The sequence below is a fragment of the Drosophila nasuta genome, chromosome 3 (assembly GCF_023558535.2).
Source record: "Drosophila nasuta strain 15112-1781.00 chromosome 3, ASM2355853v1, whole genome shotgun sequence".
NCBI lineage: Eukaryota > Metazoa > Arthropoda > Insecta > Diptera > Drosophilidae > Drosophila > Drosophila nasuta.
Window position 1 is genome coordinate 9,663,800 of NC_083457.1, and position 15,735 is coordinate 9,679,534.

At 36.6% G+C, this 15,735-nt stretch overlaps 3 protein-coding genes and 2 non-coding genes across 6 annotated transcripts; 4 read left to right on the forward strand and 1 right to left on the reverse strand.

Moving 5' to 3' along the window:
- The first annotated feature begins 2,087 nt into the window (after positions 1-2,087).
- On the forward strand, positions 2,088-3,644 carry LOC132791750 (circadian clock-controlled protein daywake). 2 transcript variants are annotated; one of them, XM_060800801.1, is made up of 6 exons: positions 2,088-2,228; positions 2,604-2,696; positions 2,760-2,913; positions 2,975-3,108; positions 3,180-3,329; positions 3,383-3,644. In XM_060800801.1, the coding sequence occupies exons 1-6, from the start codon at positions 2,144-2,146 to the stop codon at positions 3,586-3,588; spliced, it is 822 nt and encodes a 273-aa protein (XP_060656784.1). In that variant the 5' UTR covers positions 2,088-2,143; the 3' UTR covers positions 3,589-3,644. The 2 variants fall into 2 exon arrangements, with proteins under 2 accessions (XP_060656784.1, XP_060656785.1); XM_060800802.1 differs by having other exon boundaries at positions 2,607-2,696.
- Positions 3,645-7,353: 3,709 nt separating this feature from the next.
- Trnam-cau (transfer RNA methionine (anticodon CAU)) lies at positions 7,354-7,425 on the forward strand. The gene has a single exon. It is a non-coding gene; the product is annotated as a tRNA-Met (tRNA).
- A 476-nt stretch (positions 7,426-7,901) lies between these two features.
- On the forward strand, positions 7,902-7,973 carry Trnam-cau (transfer RNA methionine (anticodon CAU)). The gene has a single exon. It is a non-coding gene; the product is annotated as a tRNA-Met (tRNA).
- A 5,700-nt stretch (positions 7,974-13,673) lies between these two features.
- Positions 13,674-14,320, reverse strand: LOC132788006 (uncharacterized). Its single transcript, XM_060795288.1, has 2 exons — positions 14,243-14,320; positions 13,674-14,180 (listed from the first exon to the last, which is right to left on the reverse strand). Exons 1-2 carry the CDS (start codon positions 14,318-14,320, stop codon positions 13,674-13,676), a joined length of 585 nt encoding a protein of 194 aa, XP_060651271.1.
- A 319-nt stretch (positions 14,321-14,639) lies between these two features.
- On the forward strand, positions 14,640-15,577 carry LOC132792322 (uncharacterized). The gene is made up of 3 exons (XM_060801628.1): positions 14,640-14,721; positions 14,783-15,097; positions 15,200-15,577. Exons 1-3 carry the CDS (start codon positions 14,656-14,658, stop codon positions 15,413-15,415), a joined length of 597 nt encoding a protein of 198 aa, XP_060657611.1. The 5' UTR covers positions 14,640-14,655; the 3' UTR covers positions 15,416-15,577.
- The last annotated feature ends 158 nt before the right edge of the window (positions 15,578-15,735 follow it).

The following is a 15,735-nucleotide window of genomic DNA, read 5'->3' on the forward strand; positions in this document are numbered from 1 at the left end:
GCACAGCGCAAAAGAATTGTTGACTCTAGATGTTGTACATTTTTTTTGGCTCTAATGCTGAAACCAAAGTTGTTTCATATTTACAGTTTTTACGCATTTTCTTTGTTTTGGCAAAGTCAGTTAGTCATCTAAAACTTGTTCTTTATTCATTTAAATAAAATACTGTGAGATACCCACTAGCCATTTCGAATACAAGTAAATCAGTGCGATACTATTCTGAAAATATACCGAATTAATATACCAAAAAACTAAAATATACCATGATATATTTTTATATTGATATAGTACTACATTCAAAATATACCACAAAGTATTTTAGTATGTAAGCGATATATCTCATACAAAAATATTTCTTAAAAAACATCTACAATTTTTGTCTGATCGCAAACCAATTTTCAGGAACTATAAATACTATATTTCTTATTGTAGGCCCCAAAAACCAATCTTCAATTAAGTTTTTCAATTTATTTCGATTTTCGGAGGCGCAGATTTCAAACAAACTTGACTTCATAAGAATATCCATATAATAAAAACAAGTAAGAAAGCTACAGTCGAGTGTACTCGACTGTGAGATACCCGCTACCCATTTTGAATAAAAGCAATATATACCAAATATACTGCAAAAATACTAAAAATATACGGAATGGTATATGTGGTATATCGATAAAGTACCGCATTCAAAATATACCATAAACGGCTCAATATACCATATTGTCAGCCAAAGTAACTAAGACCCCTTGTAAGTAGGCGTTTTTGCCCATACAAAAGTATTTCTTTACTAACTTCGAAAATTTTTATCTGATCGCAACCAAACTATAGATCGCAACTCTAGCTTTAAAATTACGCTTGTTATTCGATTTTTTGATTTGCGGGGAGTGGGCGTGGCAAAAATTTGAAACAAACTTGATCTGCGTGCAAACATAACAAATGCTGTCGAAAAAAAATTATAGCTCTATCTCTTATAGTCTCTGAGATCCAGTGTTTCATACGGACGGACGGACAGACGGACAGACACACACACACACAGACGGACAGACGGACATGGCTAGATCGTCTCGGCTGTTGACGCTGATCAAGAATATATATACTTTATAGGGTCGGAGATGCCTCGTTCTACCTGGTACATACATTTCCTGTCGGCACAAAGTTATAATACCCTTCTACCCTATGGGTAGCGGGTATAACAAATTTATATGGCATTCTACTGGGTAACAAGTTTTGTGCAATTTGATCTTTCTATTTTTGGTGGATATGTGGTATTTATCTATTTAAGATTAGATTACCAAATTGTTGTTATTATTTTAAAGGAGAAGGCAAAGCTTCTTCACCCTGTCTTCTATGATCTTTCTATTTTAAATGTAGATATTTATCTATATAAAATTAGAATACCAAATTATTGTTATTATTAAAAGTAAAATGCAAAGCTTTTTAATCATCTGTGATTATAATACATGTTATGTCGATGGTTTACATTTTCGTTGGATATTTTCTAAATATGTGAATTCAAAATAATTTAACTTTTTTGCAGCCTTAAGGTTCCAGCAAGATTTCTAATGTGATGAATCAAGTTCAAGCCCGGTAAGCCGAGAGCAATGACCAGCTTTACTTCTCGGATCGTGCATAGCATAGCAAATCGAAGAATCAATTGCTTGCCACACGATGTTGCAACTTGTACGCTAACCAAGTGTCAACACATTTTGCGTACACTTGCGAATTTTATTGGCGTCTTTTTATTTCCCCACCGAAAATAAACGAGAAACTAGAAAACCGACGAACGACAAATAGTCGATGATGAAATGGTAACTCCAACTGCCAACTACCAACTACCAACTGCTAACTGTTCTCTCTTCTCAGCTTAATGGCCCACTGACCAGCTGTTTCCACTGTGCAGCGGCTGCGCAACGTCTCAGAGCAAATGCCTGCTGCAGTTGCAGTTACGAAATGCATTTGTGAGCCGCGCTCAAATCCAGTTTTTAGCCAGCGGCTTCAATGAAAGTGAAGTGCAAAATATGAAAATTGTAAAATGTTTTTCGCGCGTTTCATTCAGTTTTCATTCACAGCTAGCTGCAGCTGGACGTGTCAAGCGGCTGACAATACCCAAAATAAATAAATAAGAGATCAAACTGTGATCGTGTCGTCTAAGATGTGGCAACTACTTGGACGCATTGTGCTGCTGGCATTGGCCACAAGCGTAGTTCGAGGCGACGATGGCTTTCTGACAGAGCCTCGTAAGTTTGAAGTGGAAATCGGAAATAAACGCTTAATCAATAAAACCGAGTTCAAGTGGTCCGATCGTTACAGTTAAAGTAGTTTTTTGCTTTTGCCAAATGATTACTGAATTTGAATATCATTATTAATTATGTCTAATACTCAACACACACACACACACTCACTCACATGCTAAGCGGCTAAGCTTGGACGACCGTCACATAATTGTAACTAACCCACTTTATGCTTTTTGCCAAATATTGCACCACTAAACCGGATTTGTTTCTCTGCATTTATGTGTATCGTTTTATCTTGAAATTCAACTCAATTGCACAAAACAACAACATAAAACAAAAAACAAATAAAACTGAACCCAAATTCTAATCGAACCGCAGCAGATTACATTAAGCAATGTAAGATAGCCGATAAGAATTTCGTCAACTGTTCCACCCAAAGCATACAGCAGCTCTTCGATAAACTGAACGATGGTAAGTCAGTGAATGAATCTAAGATAATCAGAGGTAATATGTGAGTGTTTCTTTGTATTCAAGGTATACCGGGTCTGACAAGCATCAAGAGCTTCGATCCATTCCACTTGAATCGCATCAGGATATCCCAGGGCAATAGCAATGCGATTAATCTGAAAGTCGAGCTGGCCAATGTGAAAATCAGTGGATTTGGACACACAAATGTCATGGAGAGTCTGTAAGTGGAATCAGTTAAATGCATTAACTCTCCCCTCTATGCCTACTCTCCTCTCTCTCAGTGTGTTCAAAAAGGACTACAGCTGGAAGACAACGTTCACGTTGCCGGTGATGAAGCTGCAAGGTGATTACAGTTTATTCGGCCGCATTCTCCTAATACCGCTCAATGGTCGTGGCCAGGTCTTTCTCGATGCAGGTGAGCCTTTACTTCTTACCGAACTTGCAATGCACACAAGGTTAATTGACTCTCCCTTTCTTCCTCCCCAGATAACCTGACTGTCACCATGCACACCAAAACGAGGTTGTATGAGAAGGGCGGCTTCACTTTCTATAATGTGACCAGTTGTCGCGTGGACTTTAAAATGGATGGCCTCAAATCGTACTTCTCGAATTTGTTCAATGGCAATAAGCAACTAGGTAAGTAACTGAACAGAATCGAATCGCTCACAAATCTTTATTCCCTTTTGCAGAGGACAGCACGAACAAGTTCTTCAACGACAACTGGCGCATGCTGGCGGATGCTTTGTACACGGTGATTACACAGACCATCGAGGACATTATGCTGGATATTCTGAAAAAGATATTCCACTTTATACCGGCGAACTATTTCGTCAGCGATATTCCGACACCGGAACAACTCTATGGCAAAGCGAAGACAAAGTCGAAACCAAAATAAAACACCTGATGTAATGTTTAATGGTTTCGGCTGACTTAAAATAATAATTAAATATAAATGGGATCGATAACAAAAACTTAACTTATAGGAAATTTCATTTGAACGATCACAACAATATAACTCGAAATCAGACAGTGGTTAAATGACTGATAGAATTAAAGATTCTCTTTAATTGTCAGTACTATACAGGCAGAAAAAAACCTGATTGGAAACTAGATTGCAAATCTTGATTTAAGATCTAGCCTTGTTACTTCATTTTGAGATTTTACCATTCTAAAATATTCTAATCTCAAGTTTCTAGATTGGATATGATTTAAATTAACTTGATTTAAGAATAAGCCTTCTAGGTTCAATTCACATTCTTAATTTTAGCACGTTTTTTCTTTCTGTGTAAGAACTCTACTTGAATGGCTAAATCTGTTAAGCAAACTATATTTGCTTTAAGAGAAATTTCATGCATGGATTTTTATGTGCTGGTATTTGCAAAATTATCGAGTGCAGTTAAGTAAATTGAGCCATAAACATGAAAAACCAAGTTAAGCGTGCTTCAGAGGTTCAGAGGGGAGTCAGGGTTAACCACAACTACGGCAAAGCTAAAGCTGTGTGTTTAAATTAATTGCCGCAAACAGTCCCTCAACCCTTAAATTAATTTATATTTATATTTTTTTGGCGCATTGGCTTTTTGAAGTCTGCCAATAATTTGTAAATGCAGCGGCTGGTGATGTTGTTTTCGCTGTTGTTGCTGTTTTTGGGTTTTTAAATTACCCGCACCGCAATTAAAACATTTGACGCAGCGGCAGTGACAATTACAAATGTCCGACAATTAGTTTAAATTTAATGCGCAGTGAGTTTTTGACTCGCGCTTACATTTTACATAGTTACAGCATTTTGCGGTTGCAGTGCGCCATTCTTTTTTTGTTTGTTAGGATTCTGAATACCAAAGCGACAAATCCTGGTGCGTGATTGCAATAAATTCGGAGACTCTGCCAGGCCAACAAAATGCAGTCGCACACAAGGTAAACACAGCCAGAGATGCGAGATGCCAGCAGACAGTGGAAAATGTTGGTGCCACAAAAACCAAAGACAAACAAGCTGGTCTAAAAACTATTCTTAGGATACATCATTGTTAATACCCTTTCAGGTATTAAAGGAAAATAATAATGTCTAAATTTAATAGAAGCAAAACTCTACACATAGAGAAATAGTAGATTGCAAATATTGATTTAATTTTTTTCGATCTTAAAAATAAAAAATCTTGGAATAGGATTGTTAGCTGGGAAAAACTAAAAACGAGATTTTTAAAAACATCTTATCTTAAAGTTAAAATGTTGATTCGAGAATGTTTTATTCCAGATTGAAAATAAGATTGCAAATCTTGATTTAAGAACTTTTTGATCTTAACGAAATAGAATTTCAAGCTATCTAAATTTAAGATTATTTGATATAGATATAAAATTTTGCCTTCTTGATTCCATTTTTACATTTTTCCATTCTTGAAACAATATTATAATCTTTTATTTTACGATTGCGCAGTCTAGATTTTTTGTAGAATTTCAATCTTGATTTAAGAATTTGTTTTTGATTTAAATTTGTTCGATCTTAAAAGAAAAAAATCTTGGAATAGGATTGTTAACTGGCAAAAACTAAAAACGAGATTTTAATTCTACGTTTGCCTGTTAAGATTAAAAACATCTTATCTTAAAGTTAAAATGTTGATTCGAGAATGTTTTATTCCAGATTGAAAATAAGATTGCAAATCTTGATTTAAGAACTTTTTGATCTTAACGAAATAGAATTTCAAGCTATCTAAATTTAAGATTATTTGATATAGATATAAAATTTTGCCTTCTTGATTCCATTTTTACATTTTTCCATTCTTGACACAATATTATAATCTTTTATTTTACGATTGCGCAGTCTAGATTTTTTGTAGAATTTCAATCTTGATTTAAGAATTTGTTTTTTCTTTCTGTGTACCCTGATATTTCTAGTACATTTAAATTATTCCCTTTTAAAGTAAAATATTTGTGCAAGTTGTTTTCAGAATGCGCTATACTCCTCTTTTGCTTGGTGTATGAAATGCACCCTTTGGTTTTTGCATGTGTATCTCTCGCTCTCTCTCTCTCTCTGTGCAGTTGCAAGTATTTCAATATTCGCAGCCAATGTTGTTCAATATTTGCCGGGCCTGTATTCCAGCACCTATCTTCACTCTAGTCAACGTGACAGATATTTTTTGTAGCCAGCTTAAAAGTATGTAAATCACTGTAAATTCAAAGTCTAAAAGTATGCAGTTCTCGTTTAAAGGCGCCGCATTAAAGTTTCATTCTTAAGGTGCATAATTGCACAACTGGCAACTGGAGAATGGAAGTGGACAGCGGAAGTGGCCAGCATGTCCGTTGAATGCTGCTTTCTGCACCCATTTGGACAAGAGGGAAGTTTTTGTGTTCGCCTCTTGTTTTCTTTGCTTGCCTAAAATGCTGGCAGCGGTCAACTTGTTGTAACATTCGACATCAGCTGTGGTTGCCACAGAATGTGGCTATTGTTTCGAGCTTAGAACACTTTTGAAAAACTTGTGTATAGACTTCAACTCAACACCCAGCATAAATTTGCCCTTTGTCCACTACATTCCACAAACATGTGGAATCCTAATTAGATCAGCGTAAACTTCAACGCACGCCCATAAATTAAATATTTAATTATTATGTCCACTCAGCGTAGTTGGCCAATTAATTATAAAATAATTTCAAATTAAATGATGTCATTGCACAATTTACGCACATTTTTATGGATTAATTTATATATCTACATTGCAAACAGTTGCATGTTAAAAATGTGCCATAAAAATACTTGCACACATGAACTTTAAAGCCCGAATAATAAAAATTTATGGCCAAATAATTGCAATCTCATTAGGACACCCCTGTGTTGTACACAACATGAACATGATACCACACACATTGCCGCTCCTCCAATTTTTGTAGAGACACTGCCATTTGGGGAATGTGTAAATATAAATATCCGCATTTTGTGAAATATTTAACAATAATTGAGCGTAAAATAATCGCATGAAATGTTTCGGGGCATCGATAAAATCCTTGCCACGCCAACAAACTCCCAAACCAACTCTCCCGACCATTTCTCCCCCCGAATTTGCATTACGCGTTAATTGCAGCGATTCTGCTGGGGCAGTTGCCATTGCATCGCTGTGATGCACACGTACACGAATTGCGGCGACAATTGTAATTAAATAGACACCACACATGGCAATGGCAATGGCTGCAGCTCTCCTGTCTTCTGTCCTCTCGATACACAACAATCGTCGCCAGCAATGGTTGGGCAAGCGGAAAAGCTTCAATAATACTCAATGAGATACTTATGTATGTAGACTTGGAACACTCGATATACAGTGGAGAGAAAATATCTTCTGCCGATCTTTAGAAAGTATAAGTATATTTAAATTAAGATATTAATTTGACAATTAACATCTTAAAATATAAGGTATATAGAAAGAATTTTATTTCAAGAATTTCTTATCGCTACAAGTAACTACTTCATTTAAAATTAAGCAAAAAACTCTAATAGAATTGATAAATCTTAATTTTTTTATGAAATTATTTAAAATATTAAGTATTTAAAATTATTTTTCAATTAGATTTGAATTAAATATTAAGAATGTATCTAATTGTAAGATAAGTAAGTATCTTAAAGATTCGCAATTTTGTTCAACTGATCAGAGAAAAGCATTTTGTCAACAGTTTTGCAAGCAGCAGAGTGGCGCAGTGGAAGCGTGCTGGGCCCATAACCCAGAGGTCCGAGGATCGAAACCTTGCTCTGCTAGTTGAATTAGTAACTTTTTTAACTTTTTTTATTTATTACATTTTGATTAGTTTTTATAAAATACAATTGTTAAGAATATACGATTAAGCTTTACAAATTATTATATTATAATTTCAATATTTATGAAATGACTTTGAAAATGTAATAAATATGTTCACCCGAAAAGAATACCTTTCAATGCGTAATAAACTCTCCACCTAAAAGTATGCTATGAAAATTTTAATATGTACGAATTAAGTTAATTAGCAAGAACAAGTTTATCGTAGTATTTTTTGATCTTTTTAGTAAAACATGTTAATTATTTGCAAGTAATTAAATTAGAATTAGTCATTGCTTATATATATTTAATAAAAAAATAAGAATAATTAATAAAAATAACTAGTATAAAAAACCTATACGGACCGGGAGTTGAACCCACATTCACAGACATATTCACATGAGCTTCATGTTTTCGTTTTGACACGATAATCACAAGCAGCAGAGTGGCGCAGTGGAAGCGTGCTGGGCCCATAACCCAGAGGTCCGAGGATCGAAACCTTGCTCTGCTATAATATAGAAGTGTGTATGTGAGCACTTTTTTTATTTTAACCATTGTCTGTGGTCTGGTTACCTTTTCTCATTTACAAAGCGAATTGCGACCATTTATTTGAAATAATTGAGTTGTTGTTAATTTACATGCACACACATGCGTGGTGGTATCATTTTAGCAGGCATTTTGTGGAGGGCTTCCATTTGAACGACAAACAGCATCGAGGCGAACTTCAACACAAAGTGTAATCTCGTAAAAATAAACAACATTTCGTTTTAATCGATGCGCTTTACAATTTTCCAGTGTTGTTTTCGGTTATGGTTGCGTGTCATTAAACTGTTGGCAACGTGTGTGTAGAGTATTAGCATTTATCTGGTAGGAAATCAGAAAATACAAAACAAACCGTTCTTTTGAATAACGCAACGATTATGACAATTGTAAATTATTTGCGTAATTTGATGACAATAACATTGGTAAACAGAATGCAGATGGATTTGGATGAGAAGCGAAAGACAAACAATCAGCGAATGGCCATGAAAAATAAAAGAATCCTCATCGTAATAAGAATTTTACAGACTTCCGCTCGGCTTCAGCTCAGCTAAGGATGTCCGCCAACGGCAACAGAGCTGAAGCAACGGCGTCGTTTTACAAGATTTTATTTACACCTCCTGTGAAAATGTTTACACTTGAACAGACAGCGCCAATAATCGCAGGACGAAGGCTGAAGAGCTGAAGAGCTCCTCCCCATGCCGCTAAAATGAGCAATGTATAAAACTCCAGGATGCCGAAGGCAGCGCCTCAAACAATTGAAAGTGGATTTCCGACTTAAAAATTTTGCTCAAAAGGTGGAAGAGTGCAAAACTCATAAAAAACCGAACGTGAAGGTGTTGAAAAAATGCTAACGGCCTGCATAATATGCGTATATGATGAGGGGCGAGAACTAGAACGAAGACGACTAAGGCATGTCATAGCGTAAATTTATGTTAAAATTTGTAGCAATTGCAATAAGTTCGGCGCCCAGAAGCAACGTTTCTTCTGAAGATTGGGCAATTTGTGTGCAGAAGCAAATAAATTTTGCGTTTCTGAACGCATTTTTATGCGCATTTTTAATACGAGCAGCTACTCGAAAAGTGGGCGGATTGCTTTAGGCTATGCTTGGTTATGATCTCTTTAATGCGAACTGCTGCTTACAATTTGAATAGCTTTTAGAGTAATATAAATTTGTTAGTTACTATAATATAAATAAGAGACAAGTTGCTTAAAAGTACAAGCATGTTTTAAATGCAAAATAGCATTAAAAACTTTACGAAACACTGATAACAGTTTCTCCACAAGTATTTACCAAGCACTCCAAAAGTCAGAATGTGAGTTTGTTGGTACTGCCAAGCCAATAATGTACAAAACGTCTTAAGGAATGAATATATATGTACTGAAGTACATACATATACAGAGTAGGATGCAATCAACCTAGAATCCTCAGTCTCCCCATTTCTTGTCTATGCTCACTCCCCAAAGGCACAACGACTGTCAAAATTAGCTCTCAGCTGGCAACGCCTCAAAGTGCAAATATTGAGCCAAGTGAAGGAAAACTGCCTTAGACTCAACCTCAGCCTCAGACTCCGACAGAATCTTTCCATCCACCTCAACCTCAGTTTCCTTCTTTGCACTAGGAGTACACTCAAGCAGTTGGCAGACAACATTTCATTTCATCAAAATTTCGACTCGCTTATATTTTTCTCTCATTGCCGACTGTTATTTTTGGCAATTTGTTTGTTTGCCAATTGTCTGCCGGTTATGCTTATCCTTTTTTGTATGGCCATGCCCCTCAGGCTTATGCTCTCTGGGCTCTGTGATTTAATAAGATTTCATTTCTCTGACTGTCTTTTTCATGGCAATTAACATAATTTTTGTAAGTGGATTTTCATAGTTGAGCGAATTGCGAATTAAAAACTTTAAGAGAAACTTTTGCAGCAAATGGGCATTGAACTCACACTCCACTCGCCACTCGCAAATGGGTAAGTTAATCAAAATTCGTGCGATCCAACGATAAGACATCTATTGAGACCGAGTTTGACTATAAACCGCTAGCTCCCACCCTTTCGCCTTTCTTTTTGCTTCTTGCTTTTGGCTTTTTGCTCTTTGCCGCCCCCCAAGAAACGGCATTTACATTTGCCAGCACTTCAATTGTGTGACAAAAATTATTATGCCAACTTCATATGTCGAGAGATTGCGATTGCGATTGTCATTGCCAATGCGATTGCGATTTCGACTGCAGATACAAACTGTGATGGGAAAAAAGAGAAAAAGACAAAAAAAACCAAACCAAAAACTTGAAGAGTATGCAAATTGCAAAGCCCAGAGCAATGCTAACCCACAGAACCGGGGTTAAGGTCTTAAATTGCTCAGAGATCTCACACTCTATCAGGCACACTCCATTAAAATGTAAAAGATGTCGCAAAAAATAACATTAGACGTTGTCCAACCAACAACGATTTGCCAATTATGATATAATCATAGAGAATGGACATTATAGTTCTTTATTTCGAAATTAATTCATAGTTCAATAAACTCATCATAATTGGGCGTGGCATAGATTGTAAAAAGAACTTCACGACTTCTTATCGACACGACTTCTGTTCCCGGTGCCAGTCACGTGCCGCAACATTTGAATTTCTCATGCCACTCAAACAAACCAATTTGCATGTCTTACCCACATTTTATTTATATACAATATATTTTTCGATTTTTTTTTCTTTCTCCAAATTCGGTGTTCAATTGCATAGAAATCGGTTTTAAATCGATCTTCTCACTGATCCGGATGCTTGAAATGCTTCACATTACTTTAATTCCATTTGCGGACTAGCTTCTACATTTTACCTCACATACTTTATACTTGGGATTTCCCAGTGGAACTTGTTTATTCGCAATTTATAGACGGATTTCAGTTGTAGATACTCTTACAAAGGGTAAGGTAGAATTTATGGGAAAGAAAAAGCAAAATATATAAAAAAGAAAGCTATAAAAGCAAAAGAGTGCGGTAATATTCTTAAAATATACCAAGTGCTGTATTTGACTGTTTTGTCATTTAAATATACCATAGATTACAGAAAATATACCTCATAGTCAGCCAAAGCAACTAAGACCTGTAGTAAGTAGGAGTTTTTCATAAATGCTGTAATTGTTATTGTATACACCAAAAATCTCTCAAACTTATGATTCCTATTCGATTTTTGTCAATTTTAAGGGAGCGGAAGTGGGTGTTGGAAAAATTTTGAAACAAACTTGATCTGCATGCAAACATAACAAGTGCTTAATATCAATATACGTTTTTTAGAATATCACAAAACGTGATAATGATATATAACTGCGATTAGAGGATTTCAAATCCTTGTAGAGTATATAGATTTCTATAAAACAAAAAGCAACTATTCGCACTTGCTTTTATTTATATCACCTCTAAGCTGAGTCATTAAATAGAGGCAAGCCGCCAATTTGTATGTGAGAAGAATTCAATGATCAAAGGAGAATAGAATGCTCCACTTTTGGGGCTCATTTGGAGTACTTTTTATGCAGTGAACCGCGTGACAACACCATCGTAATAATGACAATTATAAATTGCACATTCAATTTATAACCTTACAACAACAATTACAGTCAATTTCATGACAATTGTATCAACCGAGATGTTTTTCAACAACTTGCGAATTAGTTTTTTTTTTTGGGTGTGCAAAAAATTCGAAACGGTATGCTCAGCAAATAAATTGAATAAAAGCCATTGAAATGTCAATAATTGAAATGCGTACCGTAAGAAAAAAAGAAGCGAAGACAAAAGAACAGCAAAAATTTACATTTTTATGTAACAAATTTAATTTGGACAACTCAAGTGAAACACAAATGGCATAAATTTCGTTGACCAGCCGTTGACGGAAGGACATTGAAACAGGTGTGAAAAAGTTGACAAATTCAAAGAAGACAAATTGAATTGTTTTTTAGGCCTCAAGTGAAGAGTTGAGAGATGTCGAATACTAAACGAAATAAGTAAATTACGAAAGAAGAAGATGGAAGATGTTAGATGATAGATAGATGTTAGATGATGATTTCAAACATGAAAAGTAATATATTTTTTTATGTTTATCTATATATTGAATAGTTTTTTTATCACATACTACTACTTTCATAGTTTCAATTCATTTAAAATCCTCAGAAAACTTAATGTTAGCTAAGAACCTACAAAAGAATGAAATATTGTTAAACACAACGTTCCACACAAAATACCGAAACTTATTTTAAGTGCAATGAGGCCTTTGCGAGAATTTATCGCTGTCTTTTTACGAGTTAACTTAGACAAAATTTATATGTGGGTAGGAGATGCACGAGTACGAGTACGAATACGAGTATGAGTATATATATGTAAGTACATATTTTTTGCTTACCCCATCGGCCCGACCCGGCCTGGCTTGGCTGCTGCTGAGTCACGAGATTCAACGAGACATTACTGCTGTCAACGACTTTTAGCTTAAACGATGTGCATTGCATCCTTAATTACAGAAAGTAGAAAACAGAACAGAACCCGACACTCGAGAACCTTCTAGTCGTATTCCCCACTCAAACAGCACATTCCGTAGGTTTGTTGCTTGTTTTATCGGGATAAACTCGGGAATGACACAAAAAAAAAGAAAGAGAAGAGAGTGAATTCAACTATTTGCAAGCTTTTATTGTCTTTGGAAAGAAGTCGGTTAACTTTGTGCATATCTATCTGGATATCTATCTAGTAGTATTATATAGTTGTGGGTAGGCTTTCATCTCTCTCTCTCTCTCCGACTCGATTACGTGGCCTTTGGGCTGACACGTTCTGCATGAGTAATGAGAGAATTCGTAATGATCAGTTTCTGGCTGCTGCCTGTGTAAAGTGCATCAATGAATTATGCTGGCATTATTTAATGGGCAATGTTTATCTACCGAGAGTAGTTTCGGCAACAGTTTGCCGCGCGACATCATCTTCTTCGCCAAGAACCCTTAATTTATGCCACTGCCAGCGATATCAGTCCCAATCAACACACGAGTGCTCGAAACCCCTAAAAACACATGGCAAGCAAGCTGGCTCTAAATCATTGTCGTCTGTTTCACATTGGGCAACACAAACGTCTTGGCCTCCTCCTCCTTCTCCTTCCCTCTCTCATTCACACGTACACAAACTCACACATTCTCCATCTCTCTCTCCCTCTTGCTTTAGCTTCACTCGTCCGTTGCCATTATCGGCGTCATCAATTCGCTGCCTGCAGACAGCTTGTCACCGTCGGGTAAACATGCGAATTTCGCAGTCGAGCTGGCAAACACGTGACGTTGACGGTGACTCTACCTGCTCCTCTGTCTCTGTCTCTGTCTCCGCCTCTATCTCTGCTTCTGCCTTTCGTATCACTCTGCCTCTAGCACTGACTGATGAGCAGGCAACAGAGGACGAGGTGTCCGACTATCCGCTGACGATGACGCCTCATAGCCGACAATGATGTCAATTGTGCGACAAAAGGTATTTTGCATACTAAAATCAGACAAACAGCAGAGCAACAGCACAGACAGGGAGTCACACATTGAAGACAGTGCCCAAAATACTACAGCGCGATGACAATAATTTAGATTGAAGACTGAAGTGCTGACAAATTTATAACATATAAGACGAACATTATGAACACAGTTATGCACAATAAAATATATCATTATATCAACCCAAGCTGAACATTTTTAGATTGTTGAAACCTTTCGATTTATCGATGCGTCCATGAAGCGTGCCATGAAAGATCTCCTGACCTTTGGCCTGTGTCAATTGTAGGCCAAACTGAAAGTTCGTCTCTGGCAGAAAACTTGGCAACAGTTCCTCATCAATGTGATAGCCCCGCAGTGTATAAGTGCCTTTTGGCAGGGGACATTCCTTGAAGAGTTTGCCAAATCGCAGCATGTCCTGATAGATAATACGTGTCAAAGGCTCGGCACTGCGATCCTTTAACATTTTGCAGAAGTTTGTACTTCTACTGACGATATTTGTATAATTTCCCAGTTCACCTTGCAGACCAATGCTTATCGATAGTTCTACATCATCCAGTGGTTGAAGTACATTGATAACTGCATTCAATGCGCTGTTTTCATCATCATTCTCAACTTCTAATCTCACATCCAAAAACTTGGCATTTGGTTCGAATTCAAAGCGCGTAAAGACGACTTTGAAAGAACGCTAAAGTCGAGAGAGGAAAAAGTTTGGCAATATTTTTTAAAAGAATGATATTTACTACTTACCCAGGCAGATGACGAGGAACACCTCAGTAGGATGCCAAGTAGAAGGAGATACAAGCTAGTGAACGACAGTGCACGCATCTTCGGTCAATTATTGTCTGACATTTTTTCAATTAAGCCGTAGTCATATTATATCTGCTATTACGAAACATGTCAAGGATGAATGAAGCAATAATATTGTAGGCAATTAGACAAATCAGATTAGATAGAAATCAAATAATGCCATGGCATAATCGTTTGAAACCTAAGTCAAAGGTCATTTAAAAATCATTCAGGCATTTTATTTTTAACCAATTTGACGATATCATTGAATCTAAATGAGTTAGTCCATTTCCACAAGCGTTTTCCAATCGCTATAAATAGCTAGAGTTTAACGAGAACTGACAGACATCATCGTGTCCATCATCGAATTCATCATGTTGTGGAACGGTTTAGCTGTGTTGCAAATCGTTTTGGTTCTCTGCCATGGCGCCTTGGCTGAGGTGAGTAGTCCTTATTAAAAAAAAAGGTAAAGCCTTTATTAATTTACTTTCCTTTGAGCAGAAAATGTTGCGGCCTAAGTTCAAGGATATCAAAATCTGGAGCGAGGAGAAAATGGTCAGCCACAAGGTTGTCTATGACCATGCCGATCCCCATTTGAATTTCTCAATGGAAGTGCATCAGGAGCTGCAAGATGTGGACATCCATTTGGAGGCACGCATCTCTAATAAACTGGATCCAACCTACACAACCACTCTGAACACAACCATCAACATCTGTCGAATCCTCAACTTTGCCAACAAGTCACCTGTTGGTCGATTTGTGCACGGTTTCATTCGTGAATATGGCAACATCATCGATACTTGCCCGATTCCCAAGGTAAGTCAGTTGCTTGAGTGTGGACCTTTTGATCCTACACTAACATTTCTCTAGGGTAAATACAAATTATCCCGTGACTTACGCTTTAAACGCAAATTCCAGGGATCTTACTTCATCAACAAGTTTTGGTGGCCAGAGGATCCAACTACCGCTATTCTCCCAGAGTTCGATTTCGAAATCTTCTACCAAGCCAATCTTTTGGATGCCAGCAAGAAGCGTACACTCATCATGAATGATCACTTCACTGGCGAGTTCACCGTACAAGATGTGAACAACCTGAAGCCAGGCATCTTTGCTATGCTGCCCAAGACGGCCTAAGAGTATTTAGATATCTCTGAAGTAGATGCGCTAGAGAAGGCCTCGCAACTGGAGTTCAGTTTCAAGTTTTAATCAGCACTTTCAATGTTTCAATGGTATTCTTTTAATTTGTCTATCAACCTTTTATTTATGTTTCAATGAGCAATATAGTTGCCAATAAGCGCAGCCAAAAAAAAAAAAAAACAAAACTGCATCTTACTATCAGACATGGAAGTAGCTTTTCTTGATTTTTAGCTTAATGATTAGCATCATTTCATATGCAATTTACATTTAAATATTCAATAACTTAAGCCTACAATACAACTTTTTTATACACACAT

Bases quoted from the DNA above. Each gene is read 5' to 3' on its own strand.
- LOC132791750 (XM_060800801.1), top strand. From the start codon at position 2,144: ATGTGGCAACTACTTGGACGCATTGTGCTGCTGGCATTGGCCACAAGC. The intron at 2,697-2,759 runs GTAAGTCAGTGA...TTTGTATTCAAG, and splicing joins CTTCGATAAACTGAACGATG to GTATACCGGGTCTGACAAGC. The intron at 2,914-2,974 runs GTAAGTGGAATC...CCTCTCTCTCAG, and splicing joins ACAAATGTCATGGAGAGTCT to TGTGTTCAAAAAGGACTACA.
- LOC132792322 (XM_060801628.1), top strand. From the start codon at position 14,656: ATGTTGTGGAACGGTTTAGCTGTGTTGCAAATCGTTTTGGTTCTCTGC. The intron at 14,722-14,782 runs GTGAGTAGTCCT...TCCTTTGAGCAG, and splicing joins GCCATGGCGCCTTGGCTGAG to AAAATGTTGCGGCCTAAGTT. The intron at 15,098-15,199 runs GTAAGTCAGTTG...CGCAAATTCCAG, and splicing joins ATACTTGCCCGATTCCCAAG to GGATCTTACTTCATCAACAA.
- LOC132788006 (XM_060795288.1), bottom strand. From the start codon at position 14,320: ATGCGTGCACTGTCGTTCACTAGCTTGTATCTCCTTCTACTTGGCATC. The intron at 14,181-14,242 runs GTAAGTAGTAAA...TCTCGACTTTAG, and splicing joins GTTCCTCGTCATCTGCCTGG to CGTTCTTTCAAAGTCGTCTT.